This window comes from Panulirus ornatus, chromosome 9, assembly GCF_036320965.1.
Source record: "Panulirus ornatus isolate Po-2019 chromosome 9, ASM3632096v1, whole genome shotgun sequence".
Lineage (NCBI taxonomy): Eukaryota > Metazoa > Arthropoda > Malacostraca > Decapoda > Palinuridae > Panulirus > Panulirus ornatus.
The window spans coordinates 27,894,015-27,912,021 of record NC_092232.1 but is presented as its reverse complement, the minus strand read 5'-3'; the positions used below and the strand labels follow the sequence as shown (position 1 = coordinate 27,912,021).

Here is an 18,007-nt window from a genome sequence, read left to right as displayed (position 1 = left end):
AATGAAAAAGAGGATATATGTGTCAGAGGTGGAGGGAACAAGGAGAAGTGGGAGACCAAATTGGAGGTGGAAAGATGGAGTGAAAAAGATTTTGAGTGATCGGGGCCTGAACATGCAGGAGGGTGAAAAGTGTGCAAGGAATAGAGTGAATTGGAATGATGTGGTATACTGGGGTCGACATGCTGTCAGTGGATTGAACCAGGGCATGTGAAGCGTCTGGGGTAAACCATGGAAAGTTCTGTGGGGCCTGGATGTGGAAAGGGATCTGTGGTTTCAGTGCATTACACATGACAGGTAGAGACTGAGTGTGAACGAATGGGGCCTTTGTTGTCTTTTCCTAGTGCTACCTCACGCACATGCAGGGTCGTTGTTTCATGTGTGGCAGGGTGGCGATGGGAATGAATAAATGCAGACAGTATGAATTATGTACTTGTGTATATATATTTATGTCTGTGCGTGTATATATATGTATACGTTGAGATGTATAGGTATATATATTTGCGTGTGTAGACATGTATGTATATACATGTGTATGTGGGTGGGTTGGGCCATTCTTTCGTCTGTTTCCTTGCGCTACCTTGCTAACGTGGGAGACAGCAACAAAGTAAAATAAATAAATAAATAATATATGATGTATGATCATCTCAGTTATGGGGGAAATCTGTGTAAAACATGAGACAGCTAGAAAGCCAATAATAAAATTTCATTTTCTTCCTCATCTTTCAATTCACTCTGGACAGAAATTATGTAACATCTTTATATGACCTCAGTACTGTTAATCATAAATGCTTTTTTTTTCCATGCATGAGCAAACACAGATCCCCTAAAGAGGAACTTGTATCAAACATAACAAGTGTGACAATACATGCTGACACAGAAATCCTTAACTAATTTCAATACAACAAAAGATAATCAATATAAAGTCATTCCATACAAATGTTCCTTTACCTTCAGCTGTTGCATCTGCTTATCCAATAGCTGTCTCTTACGTTGCTCAACCTCAGATTTGAGCTTCATGGCATCAGCTTTCTGTTTCTCAACTTTGTGCTTTGCAGCCACCTGAAAAAAAGTTGGCACTTTTAAATCAAGATGGACAAATACAAGATGAATTTAAAGAAGAGAAAATTTTCTAGCAAAAACACTAAAAGATGATAGTGCACCAGCTTTTATGCTTTACCCCTACATCATGGCAAATCACTTGATAGCTCTGCAAGTCTTTACAAACAAACACATTCAGAGATCATGAAACCTTCCAAAATCACAGGCCACCCGTTGCTAATTTTGTAACTACATAAAAATGTGTTCTCCCTTGCTTTCAAAGGATTTTGCAATATATTACCTTCACTTTAGGTTAACTTACCTCAAGTTAGTTCAACTTCTATCTGATACATAAAATAGCTTACGAGGCAAAATGGCAATATAAAGCACTTTAAGCTCACTAAGGATAGAGAGTCTGGAATCACAGTCTGAAACATCTTAATTCATATGTGACCTGATGACTGTAAATGAAACATCCAGCTACAAGTCTGACATTCTGATGCTTTATGAAGTGTGTCTGAAAAAACAAAATTGACAACTAGAGCTGTAAAGTAATGAAGTCTAATATTTCGTTACTGTACTTCAGTAAAAATCTTAATGATCTACTTTTTAAAAAGTAATTTCTTTTCAAGTCCTTTAATTTCAATATAAGTAATTTATAGAGATTATGCTGTACTTTTCCTCCAACTTATTTCCCTAAAACCATCCATTACAATCCTCAAAAATTCCAGAAGTTCAAACTGAATCAACCAGAGAGAATTTGTGGCAGGATGGGCTTTGGTATTCACCAGTCATGTGTTCAGTTGGCAAGGCAGTGGCCATCTTTGTTCCTGCCTTTCCCAACCACACCACTACTCACACACTCAGTTAATGTAGTCCTCCATACAAGTAAGATGGCTAATGGTACTTCTAAAGGTGAAAGCACTCCTAAGCCTTACTCGGATGCATTATTCAAATCTAAGAAGATTGTGGGTAAAGCTGTTCACCTACAATGCACACTATGTCTTCCATAAATAATGGAGATGAACCACAAGCAACATGTGGCAGTGAAGTGACTTTCATTTTACACAAATATCTATGAACACTGCTTTCATCTAAATATCAAAACTCTTGACTCTGTATGAGGGATGCCATAGTTAGCTCAAAAGTGCAAAATATATGAAAGCTTCAAAAGATAGCAATACTTCACCATGGTGCACCTGACATGGTACATTCTGTTAATTTCACAATTACTTCCTCTTTGAAGCATATTCCCATGTATGCTGACAAAAGTAAGACAGCAGAAATAAAGGGATAATCGTGTCTTGCTATTATATAAGCTAATATTCCAGTAAATATATACACCCTTTATACAAGTTTTTCTCATCTGGTAAGATGGGAAGTTTCATAAAAAAAATAATTATGAAATTACTGAAATAAGATGGTCTTGCTGAATCGTCTTTTCTTCAAAAGTGGCTCCATGGCCAGCACACCAGCCAAGGAGTCTAAAAGCTATAAGCCAGCATGATTGCTATGTAGTTATAGAGTTGCAAGCTAGAGTACATTCAGATATTATGAATAAGATACTGTACAACCTCACTAATTCTCTATTGAAAATTCAGAAAATTTAAATAATTCTCAATTTTTGCTTGGGTCAAAATACAAAAAAAAATTTCATGGCAACAAGAAAAAAACAGCGATTTGTGAAACCAATTCCACATCCCTTGCAATGGCTGGGCATGGTTTCAAATTAGCAAACAAAAAGTCTGAGGGAATCAGAAAAAAATTCTGGATTGTGATCTGAATTCATCATCCCATGTGGTACAGCACACAGTGACATCCCTGTGGTAGCAAGTTGAGAGATTACCCCCCCCCACTCACCTGACCCAAATTGCACTAACACCAAAAGCATTAGTTGCACTTTGCACCTCACTCTGTGCATCTCATGTTTCATGTGTGTTCCACTTGCCTATTTTGTGCCAGAATATGGCTTCTATGAATCCTCTAGGGCCCTAAGACCCTAACAAAACTTCTAGAGAAGATGAAAACCAGCAAGAAGCCTGTAGTGAAGTCTTGTAGCAAAAATAAGAGCCTAAATATCACAGAAAAGTTAAGTGTTGAATTGCCTTGACACCAATGTAAAGTTCCACGATTATGGAGGGATTTGGTATCAGTTCCACCACTGTTTATGATATAAAAAAAGCCTAAGAAAAGCTAGAAAGTCTACTGACAGAAGCAAAGGAACCCAACTGCAGGAACTGAGTAGAAGAAAAGGGTTACTGATTCCAGGAACATTCAGCTTGAGGAATCAGTCAAGATGCAATTGCCAGAAAAGGTCTATGAGTGCCTCAGTGAGAGGCACTGAGATCCAGAACCAGGATGTAACAGCTCACCTTGCCAAGAGCCTGGATATTACTTGAGTCTATGTCAAGGAAAGTCATATATTACAATACTTCTTTTATAAACTGTGTAATCACTATTTGAGGTTTGTGATCAAAAATTTTCCAAGCATTATTGTGCACAAATTATGAAAAATATCCTGGTATCTAAAATACACTCATGAGGTTTGGTAATTCATAAATTTTAGTAATTCAACTAGGATAAAGCCCCCATGGGAATGAATGTGTGAGGTTTTCCTTATATATGCTTGCATTTATGGAAACGTGTGTGTGTGGACGTGTATGTATGTGCGTGTGTATGGGGGTGGGTTGGGCCATTTCTTGCGTCTGTTTCCTTGCGCTGCCTCGCAAACGCGGGAGACAGCGACACAGCAAAAAAAAAATATATATATATATATATTATCCCTGGGGATAGGGGAGAAAGGATACTTCCCACGTATTCCCTGCGTGTCGTAGAAGGCAACTAAAAGGGGAGGGAGCGGGGGGCTGGAAATCCTTCCCTCTCGTTTTTTCTTTAATTTTCCAAAAAAAGGAAAAGAGAAGGGGGCCAGGTGAGGATATTCCCTCAGAGGCCCAGTCCTCTGTTCTTAACGCTACCTTCCTAACGCGGGAAATGGCAAATAGTTTGAAAGAAAGAAAGATATGGAAACTTGTCACAGATTATTATAAATATACTATCTATACAACAATACAGTACGAGGCTATATCAAATATAAACTGCACAAACCAACAGTACATGATACAGTCATTGATCACATACACATATGAAAAAGGTATTACCAAGGGATAAAACACCAAAATACTGTTCGTTGTTCCTGCACTCTTACAATTATGCTCTCCATAAGTTTTTTGTTTTTCTCTTATTAACTAAGTCCTATATCACTTTTTTGGTTGTATTTTATTCTTTTATATTCTTTCATTTTGTAAGAGACAAATACTTTTCCTATTTCTTCATCATACCACTATTTAAGATATATAGTGTATCAGTATTTGAGATAATAACCTGGTGAGAGCATCAAATCAAGATAATAATATTTTCATTGGTTATGAAACTTTTTTATATATAATACATTGTTCTCCTTGTTCACATGCATGCAGCTTTGGCAATTTGGATGGCATACATTGTATTATTCTGATATATTTTGGCTAACTTTGGCATAGTTTAGGGTTTCGTCATAAAGTTACACCTCTACCATTCACATACGGAATTAAGGAGTATAATGCAAGTCGAGTATCCCTTATCCAAAATGCCTGGGACCAGAAGTGTTTCTGATTTTGGATTTTTTTGATTTTGGAATATTCACATGCGCATAATGAGGTGTGTGGAAAACAGTATGGTATGGAAACAAACGATTAAAGCTGAGACACACCTCAACATTTCAACCATTCAACAGTCTTCCTCAAGATATACTGATTCCAGCATTCGGTGGGACTGTGTTCCCCAGTAAGTGATGGTCACCCGGTTGGACGCCTTGGTGTGTCAACTGGATCACTTGTCCTGCTGCCTCCACCTGTTCACAGTGATCTCTGCTGCCTAGCATGACCAGCAGATGAACCCAGACCTTGTGTTAAAGTTGTTCTTAATCCCTTCATCTAGGTAAGCTCTCACACTATCACAAAATGGTTGACACTAAGGCAACTACAGGCAAGTGACAAACTTTTCAGTGATAGTGTGAGAGCTTAACTAGAGGAAGGGATTAAGAACAATGTTAACACAAGGCTTGGGTTCATCGGCTGGTCATGTCAGGCAGCAGAGATCGCTGTGAACAGGTGGAGGCAGCAGGAAAAGCAATCCAATCAGAGAACAACATGCCATGGCGTCCAACTGGGTGGCCATCCCTTGCTGGGGAACACAGTCCTGCCGAATGCTGGAATCGGTATCTCCTGAGGAAGACCGTTGAATGGTCGAAATGTTGATGTGCATTTCATATACAACTTATAACCTGAAGATAATGTATACAATATTCTTAATAATTTTGCATATGAAACAAAGTTTGTGTAACAATGAACCATCAGAAAGCTAAGGTGTCACAATGTCAGCCAGCCATATGGACAATCTGTAGTAGTTTGGCATCACCTTCATTCCTGACTCTGAACTTATATGCTAGTCATAAGCAATCATTATCTTATTCACACAGAGCAGAGAATTAGCACAAAACACAGAGTAATGCACATAGGTCTGACGGTTTGTGACATACTGGCACCAACATTGTGTCAGAGCCCAGCATGGGCAAGTGAGGTCAGGTGTGGAATTTTCCAATTGCAACATCGTCGCCACTCAAAAAGTTTCGGATTTTGGAGCACATCAGATTTCGAATTTTCGGATTAAGGAGGCTCAACCTATATGGACAATTATCAATCATACTTTTTTTTTTTTTTTTTTCATACTTTGTCGCTGTCTCCCGCGTTTGCGAGGTAGCGCAAGGAAACAGACGAAAGAAATGCCCCCCCCCATACACATGTACATACGTCCACACACGCAAATATACATACCTACACAGCCTTCCATGGTTTACCCCAGACGCTTCACATGCCTTGATTCAATCCACTGACAGCACGTCAACCCCTGTATACCACATCGCTCCAATTCACTCTATTCCTTGCCCTCCTTTCACCCTCCTGCATGTTCAGGCCCCGATCACACAAAATCTTTTTCACTCCATCTTTCCACCTCCAATTTGGTCTCCCTCTTCTCCTCGTTCCCTCCACCACCGACACATATATCCTCTTGGTCAATCTTTCCTCACTCATTCTCTCCATGTGCCCAAACCATTTCAAAACACCCTCTTCTGCTCTCTCAACCACGCTCTTTTTATTTCCACACATCTCTCTTACCCTTACGTTACTTACTCGATCAAACCACCTCACACCACACATTGTCCTCAAACATCTCATTTCCAGCACATCCATCCTCCTGCGCACATCTCTATCCATAGCCCACGCCTCGCAACCATACAACATTGTTGGAACCACTATTCCTTCAAACATACCCATTTTTGCTTTCCGAGATAATGTTCTCGACTTCCACACATTTTTCAAGGCTCCCAAAATTTTCGCCCCCTCCCCCACCCTATGATCCACTTCCGCTTCCATGGTTCCATCCGCTGACAGATCCACTCCCAGATATCTAAAACACTTCACTTCCTCCAGTTTTTCTCCATTCAAATTCACCTCCCAATTGACTTGACCCTCACCCCTACTGTACCTAATAACCTTGCTCTTATTCACATTTACTCTTAACTTTCTTCTTCCACACACTTTACCAAACTCAGTCACAGCTTCTGCAGTTTCTCACATGAATCAGCCACCAGCGCTGTATCATCAGCGAACAACAACTGACTCACTTCCCAAGCTCTCTCATCCCCAACAGACTTCATACTTGCCCCTCTTTCCAGGACTCTTGCATTTACCTCCCTAACAACCCCATCCATAAACAAATTAAACAACCATGGAGACATCACACACCCCTGCCGCAAACCTACATTCACTGAGAACCAATCACTTTCCTCTCTTCCTACACGTACACATGCCTTACATCCTCCATAAAAACTTTTCACTGCTTCTAACAACTTGCCTCCCACACCATATATTCTTAATACCTTCCACAGAGCATCTCTATCAACTCTATCATATGCCTTCTCCAGATCCATAAATGCTACATACAAATCCATTTGCTTTTCTAAGTATTTCTCACATACATTCTTCAAAGCAAACACCTGATCCACACATCCTCTACCACTTCTGAAACCGCACTGCTCTTCCCCAATCTGATGCTCTGTACATGCCTTCACCCTCTCAATCAATACCCTCCCATATAATTTACCAGGAATACTCAACAAACTTATACCTCTGTAATTTGAGCACTCACTCTTATCCCCTTTGCCTTTGTACAATGGCACTATGCACGCATTCCGCCAATCCTCAGGCACCTCACCATGAGTCATACATACATTAAATAACCTTACCAACCAGTCAACAATACAGTCACCCCCCTTTTTAATAAATTCCACTGCAATACCATCCAAACCTGCTGCCTTGCCGGCTTTCATCTTCCGCAAAGCTTTTACTACCTCTTCTCTGTTTACCAAATCATTTTCCCTAACCCTCTCACTTTGCACACCACCTCGACCAAAACACCCTATATCTGCCACTCTGTCATCAGACACATTCAACAAACCTTCAAAATACTCATTCCATCTCCTTCTCACATCACCGCTACTTGTTATCACCTCCCCATTTACGCCCTTCACTGAAGTTCCCATTTGCTCCCTTGTCTTACGCACCCTATTTACCTCCTTCCAGAACATCTTTTTATTCTCCCTAAAATTTACTGATAGTCTCTCACCCCAACTCTCATTTGCCCTTTTTTTCACCTCTTGCACCTTTCTCTTGACCTCCACCTCAGGTACCTCACCATGAGCCTTTTTTTTTTTTTTTTTTTCATTTTTTTATTTATTTTTTTTTTGTTGTTGCTGTCTCCCGCATTTGCGAGGTAGTGCAAAACGCCATACATACGTTAAAAATCCTTACCTACCAGTTAACAACACAGTCACACACTTTCTTTTATACATCCCACAATCATTTTGCATTCCTTCCTTATAAGCACTGCCCAAATGCCTCTCTTTTCTCTTTCAAGAGCAACATTTTCTTCCCACCACTCAATACCCTTTCTGAGTTGCCCACCTCCCACCTTTCACATGCCACATGCATTTCTTTCACATGCCAAAACTGCTTGCCTTACTTCCCTTACTTCATTTATTCTCACCTTTTGCCATTCCTACATTCAAACTCTCCGGGTCTATCTTTATACAGGTCTCTTTTCCAAGCTCGCTCACTCTCACCACCCTATTCTCCCCAACATTGTTTATTATTTGAAAACCCCTAAAAATCTTCAGCCTTGCCTCCTTAAGATTGTTGTCAGACATCCCAATAGCTGCCTCTCTCCGAACATTTACACCCAAAATTCTTTCTTTTACATGCCTTTTAATTGATATGTAATCCTGTAATGAATGTTGACCAACTCTCCTACTCGATATTATCAATTATGATTGGTGTAAGGGTGTAAGGGTGTAAGGCTTGTGTATGAGTAGGAAGAGATGCAAAAGAATGTCTCCAAGTGAAGGTTGGGCTGTGCCAAAGCTGTGTGCTGTCACCATGTTGTTCATTTTGTTTATGGATGGGGTGCTGAGGGAAGTAAAAATGCAAGAGTCTTGGAGAAAGGGGAGACTATGCAGTCTGTGGGATACGTGAGGGCATGGGAAGTAAGTCAGTTGTTTTTTGCTGATTACAAAGCACTGGAGGGCAGATTCAAGTGAGAAACTGCATAAGTTGGAGACTGAGTTTGGAAGAGTCTACGAATGGAGAGAGTTGAGAGTGAATGTGAATAAAAATAATCTTATTAGGTTTAGCAGGATTTAGGAACAGGTTAGTTGCAGAGCTGCCAACTTTGTCAGCCACAAAGAGAATTGAGAGAGAACTTTATATATGGTTGAAATCAGTTTCAGATGAACCAAAAGTCGTGATTTTGAAACACAGGTGGCAGCTGAGAATAGTCGTATACTTTAAGCAAGATATATGGTGAATGCTTTGCACTATCCCTACCAATTTGGCTAAAAAAATTTGTAGGTACTTGTAGGTAGGTAGGGACTCTCTCTCTCTCTCTCTCTCAACAGGGTAGACACAAAGTTGTTTAGTTTTGTTTTAAGAATACCACACATGTCAAAAATAAGAAATTTTGAAAAAAAGTTTTGCAAAATGAAACTTACAACAATGCATAGTACAGGCTGCACGTTCAATACAGGAAATTGTGATGTCCAGTACTCAAGCTATTATCTCCATTCATTTATCTACAGGTTGATTGTCCACAATTGTTACTTTCAAACCAACAAAGTATCTGGTCAGTAGTGTTTCATTTTCGGTCCTCGAACTAAGTCATGTGTATGAGTAGGAAGAGAGGAAAGTGATTGGTTCCCAGGGAATGTTGGTTTGTGGCATGGGTGCGTGATGTCTCCATGGTTGTTTAATTCGTTTATGAATGCGGTGGTTAGGGAGGTGAATGCAAGAGTTTTGGAGAGAGGGGAAAGTATGCAGTCTGTTGTGGATGAGAGGGCCTGGAAAGTGAGTCAGTTGTTGTTCATTGATGATACAGCGCTGTTGGCTGATTCGGGTGAGAAACTGCAGAGGTTTGGTAAAGTGTCTAAAAGGAGAAAGTTGAGAGTAAATGGGAATGAGAGCAAGGTTATAAGGTTCAGTAGGGTTGAGGGACAACTTAATTGGGAGGTAAGTTTGTTTGGAGAAAAATTGGAGGAAGTGAAGTGTTTTACATATCTGGGAGTGGACTTAGCATCGGATGGAACCATGGAAGAGGAAGTGAGTCACATGGTGGGGGAGGGGGCAAAGGTTCTGGGAGCGTTTAAAAATGTGTGGAAGGCGAGAACATTTTCTCGGAGCAAAAATGGGTATGTTTGAAGGTATAGTGGTTCCAACAATGTTATATGGTTGTGAGGCATAGGGCTATAGATAGGGTTGTACAGAGAAGGGTGGACATATTGGAAATGAAATGTCTGAGAACCATATGTAGTGTGAGGTGGTTTGATCGAGAAGTTATGAAAGGGTAAGAGAGATGTGTGGTAATAAAAAGACTGTGATGAGGGAGCAGAAGAGAGTGTGTTGAAATGGTTTGGACACATGGAGAAAATGAGTGAGGAAAGATAAACAAAGAAGATATATGTGTCAGAGGTGGAGGGAACAAGAAGTGGGAGACCAGTTTGGAGGTGGAAGGATGGAGTGAAAACCATTTTGAGTGATAAGGGCCTGAACATACAGAAGGGTGAAGGGCATGCAAGGAATAAAGTGAATTGGAATGATGTGGACTACCGGGGTTGACGTGCTGTCAATGGATTGAACCAGAGCATATGAAGCGTCTGGGGTAAACCATGGAAAGGCTTGTGGGGCCTGGATGTGGAAAGGGAGCTGTGGTTTCAGTGCATTACACATGACAGATAGAGATTGAGTGTGAGCGAATGTGGCCTTTTCTTTTGTCTTTTCCTGGAGCTACCTTGCTATATCTTGTGTGGTGGGGTAGCGACAGGAATGGATGAAGGCAAGAAGTATGAATATATACATGTGTATATATATTCCTATGAGTCCACGGGGAAAATGAAACACGAAAAGTTCCCAAGTGCACTTTCGTGTAATAATCACATCATCAGGGGAGACACAAGAGAGAAATATAACAGTCAGTTGATATGCATCGAAGAGACGAAGCTAGGACGCCATTTGGTAAACATGTTTACCAAATGGCGTCCTAGCTTCGTCTCTTCGATGCATATCAACTGACTGTTATATTTCTCTCTTGTGTTTCCCCTGATAATGCGATTATTACACGAAAGTGCACTTGGGAACTTTTCGTGTTTCATTTTCCCCATGGACTCATAGGAATATCTTGATCACGCGCAAAATTGTGATCCTTTCCAAAATGTGTATATATATGTATGTTTCTGTGTATGTATATATATATATACATACTAGAGGGGACGGGAGCAGGGGGCAAGAAATCCTCCCCTCCTTGTATTTTAACTTTCAAAAATGGGAAACAGAAGAAGGAGTCACTCGGGGAGTGCTCATCCTTCTCGAAGGCTCAGATTGGGATGTCTAAATGTGTGTGGATGTAACCAAGATGTGAAAAAAAAGGAGAGACAGGAAGTATGTTTAAGGAAAGGAACCTGGATGTTTTGCCTCTGAGTGAAATGAAGCTCAAGGGTAAAGGGGAAGAGTGGTTTGGGAATGTCTTGGGAGTAAAGTCAGGGGTTAGTGAGAGGACAAGAGCAAGGGAATGAGTAGCACTACTCCTGAAACAGGAGTTGTGGGAGTATGTGATAGAATGTAAGAAAGTAAATTCTACATTAATATGGGTAAAACTGAAAGTTGATGGAGAGAGATGGGTGATTATTGGTGCATATGCACCTGGGCATGAGAAGAACAATCATGAGAGGCAAGTGTTTTGGGAGCAGCTGAATGAGTGTGTTAGTGGTTTTGATGCACAAGACCGGGTTATAGTGATGGGCGATTTGAATGCAAAGGTGAGTAATGTGGCAGTTGAGGGAATAATTGGGATACATGGGGTGTTCAGTGTTGTATATGGAAATGGTGAAGAGCTTGTAGATTTATGTGCTGAAAAAGGACTGGTGATTGGGAATACCTGGTTTAAAAAGCAAGATATACATAAGTATGTTCTATGAAGGTGCGCGTTCATATACACTTTATTCGTATACATAAGTATACGTATGTAAGTAGGAGAGATGGCCAGAGAGCGTTATTGGATTACATGTTGATTGACAGGCATGCGAAAGAGAGACTTTTGGATGTTAATATGCTGAGAGGTGCAACTGGAGGGATGTCTGATCATTATCTTGTGGAGGCGAAGGTGAAGATTTGTATGGGTTTTCAGAAAAGAAGAGAGAATGTTGGGGTGAAGAGAGTGGTGAGAGTAAGTGAGCTTGGGAAGGAGACTTGTGTGAGGAAGTACCAGGAGAGACTGAGTACAGAATGGAAAAAGGTGAGAACAAAGGAGGCAAGGGGAGTGGGGGAGGAATGGGATGTATTTAGGGAAGCATTGATGGTTGCCCAAAAGATGCTTGTGACATGAGAAGCGTGGGAGGTGGGCAGATTAGAAAGGGTAGTGAGTGGTGGGATGAAGAAGTAAGATTATTAGTGAAAGAGAAGAGAGAGGCATTTAGACGATTTTTGCGGGGAAAAATGCAATTGAGTGGGAGATGTATAAAAGAAAGAGGCAAGAGGTCAACAGAAAGGTGCAAGAGGTGAAAAAGAGGGCAAATGAGAGTTGGGGTGAGAGAGTATCATTAAATTTTAGGGAGAATAAAAAGATGTTCTGGAAGGAGGTAAATAAAGTGCGTAAGACAAGGGAGCAAATGGGAACTTCAGTGAAGGGGGCTAATGGGGAAGTGATAACAAGTAGTCGTGATGTGAGGAGATGGAATAAGTATTTTGAAGGTTTGTTGAATGTGTTTGATGATAGAGTGGCAGATATAGGGTGTTTTGGTCGAGGTGGTGTGCAAAGTGAGAGGGTTAGGGAAAATGATTTGGTAACAGAGAAGAGGTAGTAAAAGCTTTGCGGAAGATGAAAGCCGGCAAGGCAGTAGGTTTGAATGGTATTGCAGTGGAATTTATTAAAAAAAGGGGGTGACTGTATTGTTGACTGGTTGGTAAGGTTATTTAATGTATGTATGACTCATGGTGAGGTGCCTGAGGATTGGCGGAATGCGTGCATAGTGCCATTGTACAAAGGCAAAGGGGATAAGAGTGAGTGCTCAAATTACAGAGGTATAAGTTTGTTGAGTATTCCTGGTAAATTATATGAGAGGGTATTGATTGAGAGGGTGAGGGCATGTACAGAGCATCAGATTGGAGAAGAGCAGTGTGGTTTCAGAAGTGGTAGAGGATGTGTGGATCAGGTGTTTGCTTTGAAGAATGTATGTGAGAAATACTTAGAAAAGCAAATGGATTTGTATGTAGCATTTATGGATCTGGAGAAGGCATATGATAGTGTTGATAGAGATGCTCTGTGGAAGGTACTAAGAATATATGGTGTGGGAGGCAAGTTGTTAGAAGCAGTGAAAAGTTTTTATCGAGGATGTAAGGCATGTGTACGTGTAGGAAGAGAGGAAAGTGATTGGTTCTCAGTGAATGTAGGTTTGCGGCAGGGGTGTGTGATGTCTCCATGGTTGTTTAATTTGTTTATGGATGGGGTTGTTAGGGAGGTGAATGCAAGAGTTTTGGAAAGAGGGGCAAGTATGAAGTCTGTTGGGGATGAGAGAGCTTGGGAAGTGAGTCAGTTGTTGTTCGCTGATGATACAGCGCTGGTGGCTGATTCATGTGAGAAACTGCAAAAGCTGGTGACTGAGTTTGGTAAAGTGTGTGAAAGAAGAAAGTTAAGAGTAAATGTGAATAAGAGCAAGGTTATTAGGTACAGTAGGCTTGAGGGTCAAGTCAACTGGGAGGTAAGTTTGAATGGAGAAAAACTGGAGGAAGTAAAGTGTTTTAGATATCTGGGAGTGGATCTGGCAGCGGATGGAACCATGGAAGCGGAAGTGAATCATAGGGTGGGGGAGGGGGCGAAAATCCTGGGAGCCTTGAAGAATGTTTGGAAGTCAAGAACATTATCTTGGAAAGCAAAAATGGGTATGTTTGAAGGAATAGTGGTTCCAACAATGTTGTATGGTTGCGAGGTGTGGGCTATGGATAGAGTTGTGCGCAGGAGGGTGGATGTGCTGGAAATGAGATGTTTGAGGACAATATGTGGTGTGAGGTGGTTTGATTGAGTAAGTAATGTAAGGGTGAGAGAGATGTGTGGAAATAAAAAGAGCGTGGCTGAGAGAGCAGAAGAGGGTGTTTTGAAATGGTTTGGGAACATGAAGAGAATGAGTGAGGAAAGATTGACCAAGAGGATATATGTGTCGGAGGTGCAGGGAACGAGGAGAAGTGGGAGACCAAATTGGAGGTGGAAAGATGGAGTGAAAAAGATTTTGAGTGATTGGGGCCTAAACATGCAGGAGGATGAAAGGAGGGCAAGGAATAGAGTGAATTAGATCGATGTGGTATACCGGGGTCGACGTGCTGTCAATGGATTGAATCAGGGCATGTGAAGCATCTGGGGTAAACCATGGAAAGTTCTGTGGGGGCCTGGATGTGGAAAGGGAGCTGTGGTTTCGGGCATTATTACATGACAGCTAGAGACTGAGTGTGAACGAATGGGGCCTTTGTTGTCTTTTCCTAGTGCTACCTTGCACACATGAGGGGGGAGGGGGATGTTATTCCATGTGTGGCGAGGTGGCGATGGGAATAAATAAAGGCAGACAGTATGAATTATGTACAAATGTATATGTCTGTGTATGTATATATATATGTACATTGAGATGTATAGGTATGTATATTTGCGTGTGTGGAAGTGTATGTATATACATGTGTATGGGGGTGGGTTGGGCCATTTCTTTCGTCTGTTTCCTTGCGCTACCTCGCAAACGCGGGAGACAGCGACAAAGCAAAATAAAAAAATAAATAAAATATACGTTGATATGTATTTGCATGTTTATGTGCGTGTATGGGCGTTTATGTATATATATGTGTATATGAGAGGTTGGGCCATTCTTCATCTGTTGCCTAGCACTACCTCACTGATGCGGGAAACAGCGGTTAAGTAAAATAATAATAATAAAGAGTGGTTTGGGAATATCTTGGAAGTAAAGTCAGGGGTTGAAGAAAGGACAAGAGGTAAGGAAGGAGTAGCATTTCTCCTGAAGCAGGGGTTGTGGGAATAAGTGATAAAAAGTAAGAAAGTAAATTCTATATTGATGTGGGTAAAACTGAAAGTGGATGGAGAGAGATGGGTGATATCTGGTGCCTATGCACCTGGTCATGAGAAAAGAGATCATGAGAGGCAAGTGTTTTGGGAGAAGCTGAGTAAGTGTGTTAGTAGCTTTCATGCAAGAGACCGGGTTATATTGATGGATGATCTGAATGTGAAGGTCAGTAATGTGACACTTGAGGGTATAATTGGTGTACATGGGGTGTTCAGTGTTTTAAACAGAAATGGTGAAGAGCTTGTGGATTTGTGCACTGAAAAAGGAGTGGTGATTGGGAATACCTGGATTAAAAAGAGAGATGTAAATAAGTATACATATGTGATTAGGAGAGATGGTCAAAGGGCATTGTTGGGTTATGTGCTAATTAATAGGTATGTAAAAGAGAGACTTTTGGATGTAAATGTTCAGAGAGGGGTAGCTGGAGGGATGTCTGATCACTATCTTGTGGAGGCAAAGGTGAAGATTTGTAGTAGTTTTCAGAAAAGAAGAGAGAATGTTGAGGAAAGAGAGTGGTGAGAGTAAGTGAGCTTGGAAAGGAGACTTATGTGAGGAAGTACTAGGAGAGATTGAGTTTAGAATGGCAAAAGGTGAGAGCAGATGATGTGAGGGATTGGGTGAAGAATGGAATGCATTTTGGGAAGCAGTGAGAGCTTGCATAAAAGATGCATGTGGCATGAGAAAGGTGGGAGGTGGGCAGATTAGAAAGGGTGGTGAGTGGTGGGATGAAGTAAGGTTGTTAGTGAAATAGAAGAGAGAGGTATTTGGACAATTTTTGCATGGAAGTACTGCAAATGACTAGGAGATGTATAAAAGAAAGCAGCAGGAGGTCAAGAGAAAGGTGCAAGAGATGAAAAAGAGGGCAAATGAGAGTTTGGGTGAGAGTATCATTAAATTTTAAGAATAAAAAAGATGTTTTGGAAAATAGAAAGTAACGTGCATATGACGAGAGAACAAATGGGAACATTAATGAAGGGGGAAAATGGGGAGGTAATAACAAGTAGTGATGAAGTGAAAAGGAGATGGAGTGAGTATTTTGAAGGTCTGTTGAGCGAGTATGATGATAGAAGAGTAGATATAAGGTGTTTTGGTCAGGGTGGTGTGCGAAGTGAGAGGGTTAGGGAGAATGGTTTGGTAAAGAGAAGAGGTAGGGAAAGCTTTGCAGAAGATGAAAGCTGGCGTGGTGGCAGGTTTGGATGGTACTGCATTGGAATTTATTAGAAAAGGGGGTGACAGTGTTGTCAACTGGTTGGTAAGGATATTCAGTGTATGTATGGATCATGGTGAAGTGCCTGAGGATTGGCAGAATGCATGTAAAGTGCCACTGTACATAGGCAATGGGATAAAGGTAAGTGTTCAAATTACAGAGGCAATAAGTTTGTTGAGTATTCATGGGAAATTATAAGGGAGGGTGTTGACTGAGAAGGTAAAGACATGTACAAAGCATCAGAATGGGAAGAGCAGTGTGGTTTCAGAAGTGGTAGAGGAGGTGTGGATCAGGTGTCTGCTTTGAAGAATGTATGTGAGAAATACTTAGAAAATAGATGGACTTGTATGTAGCATTTATGGATCTGGAGAAAGCATATGATATTGTTTATAGAGATGCTTTGTGGAAGGTTTTAAGAGTATATGGTGTGGGAGTTCAGAAGCTAGGAGCAGTGAAAAGTTTTTACCAAGGATGTAAGGCATGTGTACAAGTAACAGTAGAGGAAAGTGATTGGTTCCCAGTGAATGTCGGTTTGCGCCAGGGGTGCATGATGTCTCCATGGTTGTTTAATTTGTTTATGGACGGGGTGTTTAGTAAATGCAAGAGTTTTGGAGAGAGGGGCAAGCATACAGTCTGTAGTGGATGAGAGGGCTTGGGAAGTGAGTCGTTGTTTACTGATGATACAGCACTGGTGGCTGATTCAGATGAGAAACTGCTGAGGTTGGTGACTGAGTTTGGTAAAGTGTGTGAAGGGAGAAAGTTGATAGTAAATATAAATAATTGCAAGGTTATTAGGTTCAGTAGGGTTGAGGGCAAGTTAAGTGGGAGGTCAGTTTGAATGGAGAAAAACTGGAGGAAGTGAAGTGTTTTAGATATCTGGAAGTGGACTTAGCAGCTGATGGAACCATGGAAGAGTAAATGAGTCACAGGGTGGGGAAGGGGGCGAAGGTTCTGGGAGTGTTGAAGAATGTGTGAAAGGCGAGAATATTATCCCGGAGAGCAAAAATGGGTATGTATGATTGAAGGAGTAGTGGTTCTAACAATGTTATATGGTTGTGAGGCATGGGCTTTAGATAGGGTTGTGCAGAGGAGGGTGGATGAGTTGGAAATGAAATGTTTGAGTACAATATGTGGTGTGAGGTTGTTTGATCGAGTAAGTAATGAAAGGGTAAGAGAGAAGTGTAGTAATAAAAAGAGTGCGGTTGAGAGAGCAGAAGAGGGTTGGTTAAAATGGTTTGGACACATAGAGAGAATGAGTGAGGAAAGATTAACAAAAACAATACATGTGTCAAAGGTGGAGAGAATAAGAAGCAGGAGACCAAATTGGAGGTGGGAGAATGAAGTGATAAAGATTTTGAGCTATAAGGGACTGAACATACAAGAAAGTGAAAGGCATGCAAGGAATAGAATGAACTGGAACGATGAGGTATACCAGGGTTGATGTGCTGTCAAAGGATTGAACCAGGACATGTGAAGCACCTGGGATAAACCATGGAAAGGTTTGTGGGGGCTGGATGTGGAAAGGGAGCTGGGGTTTTGGTGCATTACACATGACAGACAGAGATTGAGTGTGAGTGAATGTGGCCTTTTCTTTTGTCTTTTCCTGGTGCTACTTTGCTATTTCCTCTGTGGTAGGGTAGCAACAGGAATGGATGATGGCAGGAAGTATGAATATATACAAGTGTATATATGTATGTTTCTGTGTATGTATATGTATGTATATGTTGATATGTATATGTATGTTTATGTCTGTGAATGGGCATTTATGTATATATATATATGTGTGTGTGTGTGTGTGTATATGAGAGGTTGGGCCATTCTTCATCTGTTTCCTTGCGCCACCTTGCTGACACGGGAAACTGGTTAAGTAAAATAATAATAATAAAGAGTGGTTTGGGAATGTCTTGGAGGTTAAGTCAGGTGGTGGTGAAAGGACAAGAGTAGCACTTCTCCTGAAGCAGGAGTTATGGGAGCAAGTGCTAAAGTGTAAGAAAGTAAATTCTAGA

General features: G+C 41.0%; 1 protein-coding gene across 2 annotated transcripts in view; it reads right to left on the bottom strand.

Annotated features, from left to right (window-relative positions):
• The window catches only part of swm (Zinc finger protein swm), a 240,896-nt gene that overhangs the window by 73,643 nt on the left and 149,246 nt on the right, over window positions 1–18,007 (bottom strand). For both annotated transcript variants that reach the window (XM_071664921.1, XM_071664922.1), the window contains exon 13: window positions 949–1,059. In XM_071664921.1, coding sequence (XP_071521022.1) covers window positions 949–1,059 — 111 coding nt within the window. The remainder of the gene's footprint in view (window positions 1–948; window positions 1,060–18,007) is intronic.